This window comes from Opisthorchis viverrini (assembly GCF_000715545.1).
Source record: "Opisthorchis viverrini unplaced genomic scaffold opera_v5_154, whole genome shotgun sequence".
Lineage (NCBI taxonomy): Eukaryota > Metazoa > Platyhelminthes > Trematoda > Opisthorchiida > Opisthorchiidae > Opisthorchis > Opisthorchis viverrini.
In genome coordinates this window covers 223,928-238,202 of record NW_008751809.1, presented here as the reverse complement: position 1 = coordinate 238,202, position 14,275 = coordinate 223,928, and the positions used below count along the sequence as shown (strand labels likewise).

The 14,275-nt window shown below is 44.7% G+C and overlaps 3 protein-coding genes across 3 annotated transcripts; 1 reads left to right on the top strand and 2 right to left on the bottom strand.

The window, feature by feature from the left end:
- Positions 1-2,431: 2,431 nt before the first annotated feature.
- T265_06957 (hypothetical protein) lies at positions 2,432-3,640 on the bottom strand (the record flags this gene model as incomplete). The annotated part of the gene is made up of 1 exon (XM_009172363.1): positions 2,432-3,640. One exon carries the CDS (start codon positions 3,599-3,601, stop codon positions 2,432-2,434), a length of 1,170 nt encoding a protein of 389 aa, XP_009170627.1.
- A 4,451-nt stretch (positions 3,641-8,091) lies between these two features.
- Positions 8,092-13,779, bottom strand: T265_06956 (hypothetical protein; the record flags this gene model as incomplete). Its single annotated transcript, XM_009172362.1, has 4 exons — positions 8,092-8,221; positions 11,279-11,402; positions 13,524-13,626; positions 13,666-13,779. 4 exons carry the CDS (start codon positions 13,777-13,779, stop codon positions 8,092-8,094), a joined length of 471 nt encoding a protein of 156 aa, XP_009170626.1.
- T265_06955 (hypothetical protein) lies at positions 10,386-11,234 on the top strand (the record flags this gene model as incomplete). Its single annotated transcript, XM_009172361.1, has 1 exon — positions 10,386-11,234. The coding sequence occupies one exon, from the start codon at positions 10,386-10,388 to the stop codon at positions 11,232-11,234; it is 849 nt and encodes a 282-aa protein (XP_009170625.1).
- Positions 13,780-14,275: the final 496 nt, after the last annotated feature.

Genomic DNA, 14,275 nt, shown 5'->3' with positions numbered 1-14,275 from the left:
TCTTGGTAGCTGAGGTAGCTTAGATGGTGGTCGTTGGCTTGTTCGCTGAGCTGGGCACAACCACTAACCGACCGCTACGCACAACTACGCACTGATTATGTCACCTCGATTGGTGATGAAAAGTTTGCCCAGCTCAGCGAACAAGCCAACGACCATTGCTCAGTGTTATTGCAACACAACTGATCACGTTGATACACTATCGGAGGCTTCCGAATGAATAAATGGATGAAATCTACGGTAAGCGAGAAGAAGTGAAAGAATCGTCACCACTTGATGTGTCTTTCTTGAAAGTCACCTTTGAGATCATTTGCAAAGAACAGTTTATATGATAACAATACCAATCACTGCTGGTTTTAGACTCCTAGCACAAAAGACTAGTAATATACTGGCGAAGTGCTGGTGATACGATAAACTTCTTTCGTTGGGCAAACAAAATCTTTGGGGCTACTTTGAACAGAAAAATTTGCTAAAATGTCTGGACAAAGCTATTTCAAGTACATACACATTGTAAGTTTTCCTTCCTGCTTACCCCATTTTCCCCGATTTTTTTCTATCTGGTGGAATCAGAGAGGTATTTGCTGAGATTTTTTAATTTCACAATATTGCAAGAAGACCGGTTGGTGTTCAGTGTAAGTGAAACTGTAAAAAATGATAAAACGTTTACACTGCACGACCAGTCGACGAGTACACGGGTACTTCCTAAGTTGTTTTAGTTGACGGGAGTTCTTCCTATTTACAGCAGCAAAACGTCAACAAAATGCTAGGTGTTAGTAGTAGCGAATGGAGGGAGGGTAAGTGTTTAGGAAGAACAATCTTTATTGCTGCGGGTTTCTGACTGCTGCGTCCTATGGGGACCCAGTTGCGTGCAAGGAGTATTGTGAGCTATTCAGCTTGATAACAGATTGCTGGGTCGCTGAGAAGAGTTTTGGAATGCAAGACAACTTGTCGGCAAAATCAAACTCCCCACACTGGGGGTTTGAGGGGTATATTTAAAAGGAATATCGTGAAGTAGTGTTTTTGGATTTGACAATGAGCAGCGCATTCGAAAACAGGTAAGCACGAGGGTTGGAACCTCCTACCATCCCCAGACCATATAATAGCTACCCTAGTCTGTTCCTTGTAATGATAGGTGATGCCTTACCGTATGTTGACCATTTTGTCGACTTTATCAAGGACACCTTGAATGAAGAAAGATAACCCATATTGTTAGTCTGCTGGAACGAGGAAATATCAGCCAAAATATGAACACTTCAAGCTTTGAATTCGAGGTGAAAACATGAAGGTCAACTGATCCGCCAAAACATCTGCAACAGCAAAATTAGATAGAGACACTTTTGGAAAGCTGGCTGTATGCTGAATCCAGTTTGAAGCAGGAAGGATCGAACCTATCCTGAGGTTTTCCCTATTGCCTCTAACTCTGTCCCAGCTGGTGATCTGTCATTATCACCATGAATTCACTGGCTACAATATACTTTTTTAACATCTCAGCTTTCGGAATTCCATAGAGACGTCAAAGCTCTGTATGGCTTCCGATTTTAGAAATTCAGGCAGATTGTCTAGTTTTTGCGATCATACTTTCTTATTTCACGAAATCAAGCGTTTGAACAATTCGACTTTTATATTCCCAGAGTTCAGGGCTAAGTTAGAAAGCGTAATTTTAGGGTTTCATGAAGCTAAGACGTCCAGCTCTAAGCATACATTGGTTACAAGCATCCTGTTCACCGTTCGTTGGCGGTGAAAATCATTCAGTGCCATGAACATTGGTTGGTTAGTGTACAAGAAATTAGACTGCTTGAATGCTTAGTTTTAAGTTTGAAACATGCATCTCGTAAGCCACCGCGTTTAACAAAAACACTTGCCGTAGATCATCCCTTACGGCAGTTTTCACCGGCCCGTTAGTTAAGAAGGACTCAAGCAGCCGAAGGTGCCTATCAGCTGAAAATTCACCGTCGTTCTTTTGTTTGTGTTCTTTGTTCCCGCAGCAACCACTGATGCACCTTTGTTCACCTACCGTGTAGATCGCAGTGAGCCTGAGAAATCACTCGACCTTAACAAAACTACCACCTCACTTCCAAGTGTGATTTGTTGACCGGATCATTCAGCGAACCCTAAGCTCGATAGTATTCAACCTGAACAACTGTATTCTGGGATAACCACTAATTTCTGAGCGGTTGGTTGTTCAGTGTCATTGTTTCTGAGCATCAGTACAAATCTACCCCATTAACTCCATAGCTGATGTCAGTTGGAACTACTGATGCATTACAAAGTAACGCGGCATCGCAAATATGCCGGGTCTACCAGCCGAACCGTTGAGCGGCCCCCAAACACAAAATATAGTTCTGGCTCAGAAAGCTCTAGAGCAAAATCTACAAAATAAGGCGAAGCTCTGAAATGAAGCAGATGTAATTGATGAAGAAATTAAACTGGAAATTTATTCCATGCTCAAAAAAACGTCTTTTGGTTTAGACTTTTCGGGCCAGCGATAGCTATCCTTTGTTTCCGATACAGGGAACGGTTCAACCTCTCGAGACATTGGTACCGCACCGTCAAAAGCAGCCAGGTAATTTGGTGTTGGGTTGACACCATATCCCTTGAGTTGTACTTGCACTGGGTCGATACCTACCATTGACCCGCGACCACGGACTCCGACAGGTTGTTCGAACGTGGATCTATGAGTTGCTGGGGGCAACACACTTACCATACCAGTTTCAACAAATGTAGGAGTAAGATATTCATCCTGATATTCTGATCTTCCCGGAAAACTTGCCTCGATCCCCGCAGCTTTTATCTTATCCTGTGGAAGTTTGTACCGTTCCATAAACTGAGCACGATCCACATGACAATCTGCATCATCTCCGGGGGCCATATAGTTCTGTGTTCCAACAGCTTCGGCTCGTATCCATTCTGGGCCTAAGTGCCATCTGGGGGCCATCGGTGGGCCAATGCTTGTGTCAAGTGTATTTTCCAAAGCTTTCAGATCTTCCGGGTTGCGTTTTTTCATATAGCCCATGTTTCGACGATATCCACCATATCTGTTAGTGATGTCCATTTCATCTGAATACTGCCGTATCCTTTTCTTAGCAGCCTCTGCCAACGGTTCTAGTTCCGTATTCAACCCAACCAGTTCCCGCTCGGCCCACTCGTGAGCTGCTCGAATCGAGGTATCAGTCCAACCAATGCCCTCATCTTGTCCATGTGGTCTAGCCAACTCAGCAGTTGCGCACTGTTCGGTATTACAGTGGGCATTGCCGTGATCCATGTTTGTACGATACCGTGGCAAAAATTGACCACCAGGATCGGTTAACTTTTCTTTTATCCTTAACAGTGCCTGTTTCTGTGTCACGATCTCTCTTTCGGCAAATTTCTCACGCCACTTAGGTGAAGCTTGGCTGAACAGTTCATCTTCTAGTCTCAACTGAGCCAAGTATTCAGCAGTTTTTTGGAGCTCCCTTGCTGTCCTTTGTGTGGACAACAAATTTGGACTTGATGACAGCTGAAGCACAGCCCCATTAAGGTAATCCAAAGCTTCCCTGTATACCGAATCATAGGCTGCTGGGCCTGGTTGAACATGTTGATAGCGTGTAGCCTGATCATGCACCATTATGTGGAAGTTTTTCAAAGCTTTCCAAGAATTTCTCAATCTCCGCCAGGTTGTTTGTTAGCAGGACACTCGCAAGCCTCAGTGCATCACGCTGTGTTTAAAATGGTGGGGCAAAATCGATAATAGCATAATGTGGCCGTCTCACCAAATCACATAACCGACGGCCTGTATGTTGTACTCACGCTTCACCCAATCACGGCTCGTCTGAGGACGCTTGAGTGATTTTCGTGAAATTCGCTGTCATGGCAACAGGGTTTTTCAGTCTACTGTACGCTTCAAAGCCAATGGGTATGGCGGTTAATGAGTGTCACCCAATCTTCCACCTGACAAACTCTGACAGAACACTCAGGAATAAATGCACGAACACTAAAATAACGCACGATAATGAGGAGATTCTACTGCTTCGTAAGCAGACCGACAATTTAAAAACCCCGTTTGTCCTATCCAGGTCGGTGATCTGATGTGTGAACTACGTGACATTCCGGTCTGCATCATTGACTAACTTTTAGGTTGCTGTGCTGAGGTTATGATCAAAACATAGCCAGTTTGTCATCGCCGTCATTAACATAGACTGCAAGATCGATGTTATCAGTGAATCTCACTGTTGCAAGCAGTTACACCTGATTACCTTCGAGGTCTTAGGAAACGGTAACACGGAAGGGATCTAGTCCCAGCATACGACAGGGATACTGAGGCGCCTATACATCGGAATTCCAGGCAGTCTGGAGGGAAACTGACTGCATCAACGCCTCTGACGTCGGCAAGCAGCCAACTCTAGCTAAGCGCAGGGAGTGACGGGGACAGTTCTGGAGAGTGAAACGCAGCACACACTCTTCTACAAAGTCACAGGCTCCTCATCCTGCATTTTGTACCACTATGGAGAGGGCGCAGAGGACATCACTCGTCTTGGTGGGCGATGATGCGGCATGTATGACACAACATACAGCCTAACCTCTTCCGTTGTTGGTGCTGGATTTCTTTCACAATTGAAGCACCTGCATAATCAGACATCGTTTTTTGCTACCTTGTTAAGACTTTCTTGACGCCATCAAAAGCCAGCAACACTTTTGGGACAATGTTGGTCAAAAACCTTTCAGAGACCCTGCCTTCCAATAATAAAACAGCGTAACCCTTAATAAAGCCTTATGTATGTGGCTTTTGAGACTCAGTGAAATGCTGTTTGACTAAAAAAAGATATTGATTGTTAACTTTGACTCGAGTTATGAGGTTTGTGCACCGATTTTTATCAGACAAGTTGGTCAGAACCGACGTAGGTGGAACTCCCAACGACATTCAGCGCTTCTTCTTGGATCGAATAGGGTATGTTAGGAGACTACACATTCTGGAGCATGACTGTGCGGTTTGTAAGTGCGAAGCACATGCTGTAAAATGATATGGTGGTGGTTACTATAGACAATAGTGCCTATTCTTTCCAGTTTTCCTCAATTATCAATATGCATGCTCCAAATTGGTAAGCTATTCACCAGGAAAGAATGCCACTCAAGAGACCTGAGAGATCTTCATCGCTCGTTTCATCAGTCCGTCGGTGAAGTTGAACAGAAGTAGAGATAGCGTAAACGAACTTTTGTATGGAAGTTTTTTGGAAAGCTGTCTATACACTTACATGCCTGGAAGTATGTACATATATTGACTGAATTAGTTTTCAGAGAGGTCTGGTAAGCCGTCCGTGGATTTATTGCTGGGCAACGTTTCGCTTTGATACAAAGGCTTCTTCAGGCCAAGTCAGTTGATCGGGAGTCAGAAAACTAGTGCGTGAGATTTCTTATGACTAGCCGACATGATTACTGCTGCGTGTTGGTCTGGAGTTCATGTATGTTGATTAGTGTGGATGACTGACATGATAGATTGGTTAGGGGAGTTTGTCATGAAGTTGGTTGGATCAGGATTTTGCGACCTTGTTTTTCGGTCTAGAGCACCCTAATGGAATGCTCCTCTCAGGGATTGTTCACGGATTTTGTTCGTCTGTGTGCTTTGGGGTAGCGGATGCCAGAACAATCGGACTGGGGAGGGGATGGTGGTTAATTGGACCTTGCTTGGGTTTCGTACTTCTAGACCCAGACCATTTTACTGATAACTACACACCCATTCGTATCATCTTGACTGATCTAAAACCACTCTCCAGACGTTTGCCAGCTCTACCCACTCTATTGTATTCACGCTGGGATGCTTGGCGATTTCCACCTCGACCATCAGTCACTGTGGTAGGTATCTTAATCCCCGTATCAAAATGTCCACATTTCCCAAATTTATCTTGTGCCCAGTGTCTGGTGCATGCCCTGCTATTGCCGAGTCTTTGACTACCGACCGATATTCATCTATGTTTTCGAGTGGTCTGTTAATGTGTCGCTTACGCTCACCGATTTTGGTGCACAACTCTCTGGCTGTCTGACCTAAGTAAACCTTCGTGCAGTGGTTATATTTCATTCTGTATACACGACCTCTGGTGCTATCAACTGGAGCGTGACCTCTCAACTACGCCAATACTTAGCGGAAAGTCTTCCCCTTCTGGAATGTCATTCTACTTTCAGCACCCTTCTATTGAATTCAGATGTGCCTGTCTCGTATGGGGTAACTGTAATTCCGACCCACTCCTAGTTGGATCTTGGTGGTCGGACCAATATGTTTTATTTGCCGCTTACTTAGACCCACTGGGCATCCGCTGTCCTGAAGCCGCCTTTTTTTTACCTCAAGTTGTGCTGTTCTTCGGTCGACCTTACTTGCTTTCATCTATGTTTTCGAGTGGTCTGTTAATGTGTCGCTTACGCTCACCGATTTTGGTGCACAACTCTCTGGCTGTCTGACCTAAGTAAACCTTCGTGCAGTGGTTATATTTCATTCTGTATACACGACCTCTGGTGCTATCAACTGGAGCGTGACCTCTCAACTACGCCAATACTTAGCGGAAAGTCTTCCCCTTCTGGAATGTCATTCTACTTTCAGCACCCTTCTATTGAATTCAGATGTGCCTGTCTCGTATGGGGTAACTGTAATTCCGACCCACTCCTAGTTGGATCTTGGTGGTCGGACCAATATGTTTTATTTGCCGCTTACTTAGACCCACTGGGCATCCGCTGTCCTGAAGCCGCCTTTTTTTTACCTCAAGTTGTGCTGTTCATCGGTCGACCTCCTCTACTTGCTTTAATAAGTATCGCTGAAACTGTACTAGCATATAGCGCATTTGAGTGTGCTGATGAGTGGTTCAAAATCGTATCACTCTCTGTTGATTTCCAGTACAGTCATTTTTAATTTCCCACCACTCTTGTGTCACGCAGTCAAGGAAGGGTAGTGTACCCGATGTGAACTCCCGCTGCATGCTAAACTCAATGAGAAGGCTATGTGCACATATGACGCTTGTCTGACACTTGACGGAGTGTATAGGATCGATTCAATTCCTACCAGTAGAAAATCTCGTCACCGTGTGAAATGAGCTGGGAGAAGGATATTGACTACGTGGGGATCTATCGAGCATAAGTTCACTTTTTAGCAGCGCGGCAAATTGTACCGCCAGAAATTGCAGTTCTCATTGACTTTATACGTGTATCTGGTCCTTCTGTAGATACCTGGCCTTAATGGAATGTTCGCCAAACGGTAGAAGGCACAACTGATTTCATGATAAGGAAGGTTGAGATCAGAGTTTGTTTCCTGATATTAGTCGTCACGACCATTACGGTGCAACTCCATTTGAGGTGACTTACATCGTTATACACACGTATGAGAAAATGAGGGAATGGTGCAAGAGTTGCTTGGTCAGAAAGTAGAACGGACTGCCTCATGGTCGTAGGGGCTGAATAGCTCATGGACCGGCACACATGCCAAAATCGCACAAGTTTCAGTTGAACACAATTATTTGTTACGTGATCGAATTCCGATGACTTTTAGTGCCAACAGGCTTTTGTATCTTACCATTCGCGAACGGTTAAGAAGCTCCAGGTATATGAAATGTAAGGCGCACCACCTGGTGGTATGACAGGTTCCCGTCAATCTTGATGTGACTGCACTCCTGACAAGCATCATTTGGAGAAATCAGATCGTGTTAGCTTATCCTGTCCCGCGACCAATATGTGATGCCAGACAAAAGCATACAAGTGGGTACACACCAACGTCGCAGTAACGTTCGTCAATTTGTCTTTCAAGTTGGTCCTGGTGATGGGGCTGGAACCTAAACTGAAGCACAGATTATTGACTATGTAGTCGTGTCAATACAGTACTTTAGCATCCTACTAAGGTTTTGAGTCGAATCACCGTACAATGGGTGCTCGATGTAAAGCACCTTTCCGAAACGTGCCATTCAGCTTTGTTTTTAAGCACTGCATAGTTTGGAGAGCTCAGAGTGTCATTTAGTAGTAAAGTTGACCAAAAATTTTAATCCCTTTTCTGCACATTCGACAAAACATAACAGTACCACCAAAACATTCAATTATTTGGCCGTTACTGGTCCCCACAGATGGTTGAGATCAGTTGCTTCACTTTTAGTTCCCAACCCAGAGCGGTCCTAGACGCACTGTCATGCGTGATGAGCTTGCATCAGTGCAAGTCTCAGCCATACAGCCGATTGAGGCCTGCCATTTGTAGAATCCGAAGAAAAGCGCACGATTCGTGCTGGTAACTGAATAAGAGAGCAGTAAAATGATCGTTTGAGCAGTATGGATTGAAAACATAAACTACTTACCCATTTTTAGTGGACGACAAAACGAGACGATTTTATCTCACTATGGTCCTGGCTAATGATTAGTGCAACAGGACCGATACACCCATCAATTGCCTTTTTATTCTAACCGCCCTCTTTTGAATTAGAACATTTCACCTTTTGCTATCAATAGCTGAAACTCAGAAAAGCCCCTATTGCTTGCTATGAGGCTCCGAATACCTACTGAGACCACAGTTGGCACCCAGTCAGTCAACTATCCCGATACAGATTATCCACACGGATTAAACTTGTGATGTTTCAAGGAAACAAATATAGCGTCCTCGATCACTGTGTGACTTTACGCCTGACGCGAACAAGACAGGACCATTTAAATCTAACGGAGGTTAGTGGATGATCAGAGTATTAGGTGGTGGATGTAGAACTCTGGTCAACGGGCACAGTGTGACGCAGCTGACCCAACGGAAAATTTTGGTGGACAATGTCGCAGCAAATTTCACTGTGAACAGTTCAAAGAAAATCAGGGACTTGAGGTATAGCGGGTCGCTATGAAACTAGAATAACGAATTGAACCGGGTAAGCTTTTTTACTTGAGTGTTATATATTCGGGGGAAGTGTAATGAGATACTTCATGTCTGAAATACACAGTCACTATGCCTCCATCGTTGACTGTCTGCGGCGCAGACAGACAGAAGTATATCCCTCCCGTAATTACTTAAGGGAAGGACAAAATGGTGTTCACTGACGAGTAAAAGTTCGGTTTCGTCTATATCATTATCGATACCAGAAAAGAGAAGAGGTCACACTGGTTTCAGTTTTAAATTTAATCACCCTCCAATACGAATGAATATCCTCGGTTCATGAAAACCCCGTAACCATGGGCGCCGTAGCTCGTCGACCAAAACAAACCAGCTATAGTTAAAGCATGCGTCCGATCAAACGAGACGGACAGACGGCCGAAAGCCTGGACACGACTAGAATCAGCATGCACCAGGTTCACTAATTTCAGCTAGATAACTGGAGTGTAGCAGAGGTAGCGGTGTCAGCGCGATGAGTACCTTAGTGACCGCCCCTCCCCCATTTGAGGTGCCTCGAACAGTCAGCCAATTAAAAATAGTCAGCCAACTATGCAGTTTTACCGTCAGCAAACGAACACGGTCAATGACCGTGTTCCTGTGACGAAATCCCTCGGGGTACAGTACCTTACCGCTTCTTAAAAAGGTGACCGACAAAGTTCGACATGAAGAGCAGCAAGCAGACCACTGAAACAAGTTTGTAACTATATATGAAGGCACATCCAATCAAGCACAAACACCAGAGAGATAACACCTTGGTGGAGGGGTCGCACCGACCACACAAATTTCACAGTCGTTTTCAGAGTAGGTTTAAAATATTTGAATTGCAAAACACCGAACTTATTAAGCAAAGACTACACCTTCTAGGATCACTTACAAACAGGATTCAAAACAAACAAGCCACGAAAAAAAACATGGATGAATAGGGATACATGCAGATAAATGGAAGTGGCACTTCAGAGACATGCGATTTGGGTATGAGCACAGTTGGTCACAATCGGTAAAAGTGCGTCATAAATCCAAGCACGCTCTGCCTGCTAACTGGAAGAACTGCTAAATATTTGCAACATATCCAGGATCTCGAGGGTACAAGATTGATAAGTAGCGACGCAGTGAACTCAGTTGCAAACTCTGGCGTTGCAGAAGTTGTTGCAGTTATTATCACAATCGTTCAGCTGTAGCACCCTTTCGGTGTCTAGCTGCCATGCCTCATGAAGGAGGCACGAGGGCTGGGGTACTGCCACGTTGCCAAAACCTAGACAGGGGAAGTCGAGAAACAGAGGTCGGGTTCGAACCACGGACCTTCCGGTCAGCAAATTCGCGCTCTAACCACTTGGTCCATCTCGCAGTTATCATACCACACTAACTCACTGTCCTCTATTTTCGTCACTTGTGTAATTAGTGTAAAACAGTCCTTTCTACTTCACGATACATCGCCAGTCACCCTGCAAACTCGGAACACGCATTTGACTGGCAGATATGACCTTCAACAGCCGGGGCAAGGCCACGATCAATACTGATCGACTAGGTGCAACCCTCAAATATGGTAGAACATAACAAACGCAAATTGAGATTCTCTGCGGGATTACAGAATGCTACAAATTGCACAGCAGAACATTCTGAAGATGAAATACGTTACGAAGACAGAACAAATGAGGAAATGGACGAGCGGAGTGAGACACAGTCAGAGAGACCTGCGAACTCTTTATCACTGGTTATGGCAAATGTGCTGATCATTCCATTGTTTGTCATACACACCGTGAAGTACGCACTAAATTTTCTACTCCGACCTTTGATGAAAGCAACCAAGCCATGGCGTCGCAGAATGAGAAAGCAAGGTACACGTTTGTGGTGTTCAATTCAAGAAACTGTCTATTCAGTTTATTGTTATCTGGAATTATCCATACGGCGACGAGTGGTCCTTCCTATTTGTATGTACCTAATCAACAAATGTTACCGCTATTACACCAGTAAAATGATTGACGGAGGGAACCAGTTCACGTTTTTGAAACATACACGATACGCGAAAATAATCGGACGAATGCTCATGTGGTACTTGAGAGCGTTGTATTTATGCGTGAGGATAATAAACTCGAAAATGCAACTAGAGCAGATCAGTGAAGGTATACAAAAGGTCCGCCACGGAGTTGTGTCAAGTTTGCGTTGCACCTGGGAGGTAATCATCCAAATGTGTGACATAACCTTAGTTGTGGTGAACATTGTCCGTGTATGCTGCAGTGTCCTAACCACGATAACCGATGTGTTTTACTTCCTTGCTCGACTAGTATCGGTCAGTGAAAAATTACTGTACTCAGTCGATGAAGCTATCTATATGATACAAAACATTATTGGGAAATCTGATGAAGACTCATCAAAACAGAAGGAGAACTGAGATGACACAGATGCGAATGGGCAGTCAACTGTCAAAATACTGACGGACAATTGACACGTCGGAAGTATTCCTCGTAACTGACCAACTGGAACCAATGTCCACAATAACATTTGACCGGATCACCTTTAACAAGTTCCATCCAGTTGATGGCATCGGCCACCGGCTCGCCTGGATAAAAGAAAAGTGACGAACTAACAAAACGGAAGTGTCCCGAACAACTACGACCTTGAAAACTCGGTATGCGACGAAATAACAGACTGAAAAACAAGCAGGGGAGGCCTATGAACAAGAACTTCAGCTGAACACATTCCAGAAAACTGGACAGCCAACATTGTTTCACGAACTATGACCAAACAGTGCTACAGAAATCCAGATTTCCGTTTCCACACAAACATACGAAGGATCAGTCTGGTTTGATGCTAACACTATAACCATTGCAAAAGAGGTGCTACAGTACTATTAATGTCGAACTAAGTCTGAGGAACCTGTGTAAGTCCTAGTGATTCACAGACTGAGAACGCCGAAGTCGCAGACTGGAGCGATGGAATGACAAGGTACCGAAATGCCATCAATCGGAATTTGTTTAGACGTACAGTTGGTAAATTTTTCCGTATTTGTATTTTCTCACATGTCTAGCAGGCGCAGCTACTGATAAATACAGAACCAACTGGAATTTTTGAATCAGTTGATTTTGCGATGAACTGAAGACGGCGGTGGCTGAGCAACTGAAGACTAGCAAACCGCACTTTCACTCTGACGACAGAGTTCACCACAGTCGGCCAACTCGGCAATCCGCATAGAAACGAGTCATATAAAAAATTATTTCAAGAGTGCCGTGCACCCTGATGTGGGAAACTTTAGTATACTCATGTCAAGCAGGCAACTGCGTGGAGTTTTTCTTGCGGACGGGATATCTTTGGACAACGATGGGTACATCAGTCCATCCGCTTCAAAGGTTTCCTGTATTCCAAGAAGCGTGTGCCAAAAACAGGCCGATGGAACACAAGCACGCGAAGCAGCAAATTGCAGATGCCGTCCCGCGTGATTCTCGGGTCCGTCTGTTCACTCTCTCCTATAAATCTACTAGGTCTGGTTGGGTCAGTCCCTGTGTGAAGCTCAGGTAGCTTCGTTGATGCCTCGCATCAGATTTATCCACACGCGCTGGTTGGCGACCAGGCTTCCGCAGATGAGAAACCTAAGTTGAGCCCATGGCTATCGGATATGAATTGAAGCCCGGCGAGTTAGCACCGATCTAAGTCTGTGGTTGACCGCCCCAATATAAAGGTGTGAAGCAACCAGATGGGCACACCGGTACAGGAGAAAATGTCCGGACTGCCGGCGTTTTGCCTACATTTGAAGCTCTCATTAACGCCAGGAAAGCTGTCTCAACAGCAAAGGATATCACTGCGTAGAAAAGGCAGATAGCAAGGAGTGACTAGTCGGTCTGATGAGCAACGAAAGTCCTATATATAGCAGCGTCCTTATAAAATTAATGAGNTGAACAAGTAGGATGCGGAATGCCGACACAAAACATGGAGCAAAAAACCGTTAACAAAAGCGTCTTAAAAGATGCATTATAGGCTAAAGAGAAGCTAAGCTATCTGCTTCGACTATCCTTTAGTTTAGAACGATCTAACAATGGATCAAAAAATCGTTCAGCTGTGGGAACCTTTCGGTGTCTGGATGCCATGTCACCAGAAGGAAGCACGAAGGCTGGGAAACTGACAGGTTGCCCAAGCCTATACAGGGGGAGTCAAGAGGCAGCGGTCGGGTTCGAAACACGAGCGTTCCAGTCAGTAAATTCACGCCCTAACCACTGAGGCACCTCTCCACCCCATCTTTCGATGAAGAACGAAAGTCTCAAGCAGATGAATTGACAAGTGTTCTCATCCGGAAGATGAATGACCAGAATACCTCCGCGCTTAGAGAGAGTGAGCAATATGGCCAAACTCGCACAGAGTACTCGTTACAGGCGGAAGCTTTTCACGAGCATAAACTGATGCAGGATAGGCAGCGGCGATTAGAAATATATGACCATTGATTGGAGTTCTATGATTAATTTGAGTCTTTTTTCGGAACAGCCGAAGTCTTCTAGGTGGTACGTAGCACGCACCGCCACCCATGGAGATGAGTGCTATATGCCCTGTTGGAAAGACTGTGTCCACGAACCACGGCTTAGAATGTCCGAATGACGAAAAGCCTTAGGCGAAAGATTAAAAACAAAGTCATTCGAAAACCTTGCGTAGATATAAACACATGAATACAGACTTACGACTGGGGTTGACTTACATACACAACCTATCATTCTGCTAGAAGCGTCCGAAGCGACCAAATTTGGTGAGGACGCGGACGTCATCACCGGCATTTTAACACGCTTGATCTCGTATGGGTCCTAGATTGTGAGTGAAATGAGGAAATGCTATTCGCCCACTTGAGTTTCAATTAGATGTGCAATCAAGTTGTAATCTTTGTTTTTTACCGCCTCGGTGAGAATGGGAAAGACAACTATGAAGCCAATATATGGTATAGAGGTGGCACGAACCATTATCGGATCCAGTCGTCTTTTTGAAACATGTCCGGCCAAAAATACGCATCGGATGCAGTCGCTGTGAGCATCGAGATAAGTTCCACAGCATTGTAACCTGTAAAGACAAATGACCTATTATTTTGTAGGGAACAGGAGGTAATGCAAGAAATATCAAAACACCGGGTCAGTGCTTTTTCAAAGCATACGGTATAGATATACCTAATCATTTAGAAGAAAAGGAGCATAAATTTAAAATCCACAGCGTTCAAAAAGAGGAAAAGTCAAGAGACCGTACCCTTCGGAGAACATCGGGACGCAAAACGATAAATGTCCCGAGTCAACATTAAAGCTTAAGGTGGCCGTACGGACCAACGCCTTGATGCGGCGATCGCATAGGCCTAGTTGTTCATGTGCTACATGAGTTAACAGTAATAATACGTGTTCAGCCGTAACACCCTTTTGGTGGCTACTTAACGTGCCACCCGAAAGGAAGCACGAGAGTAGTCGAGGTGCC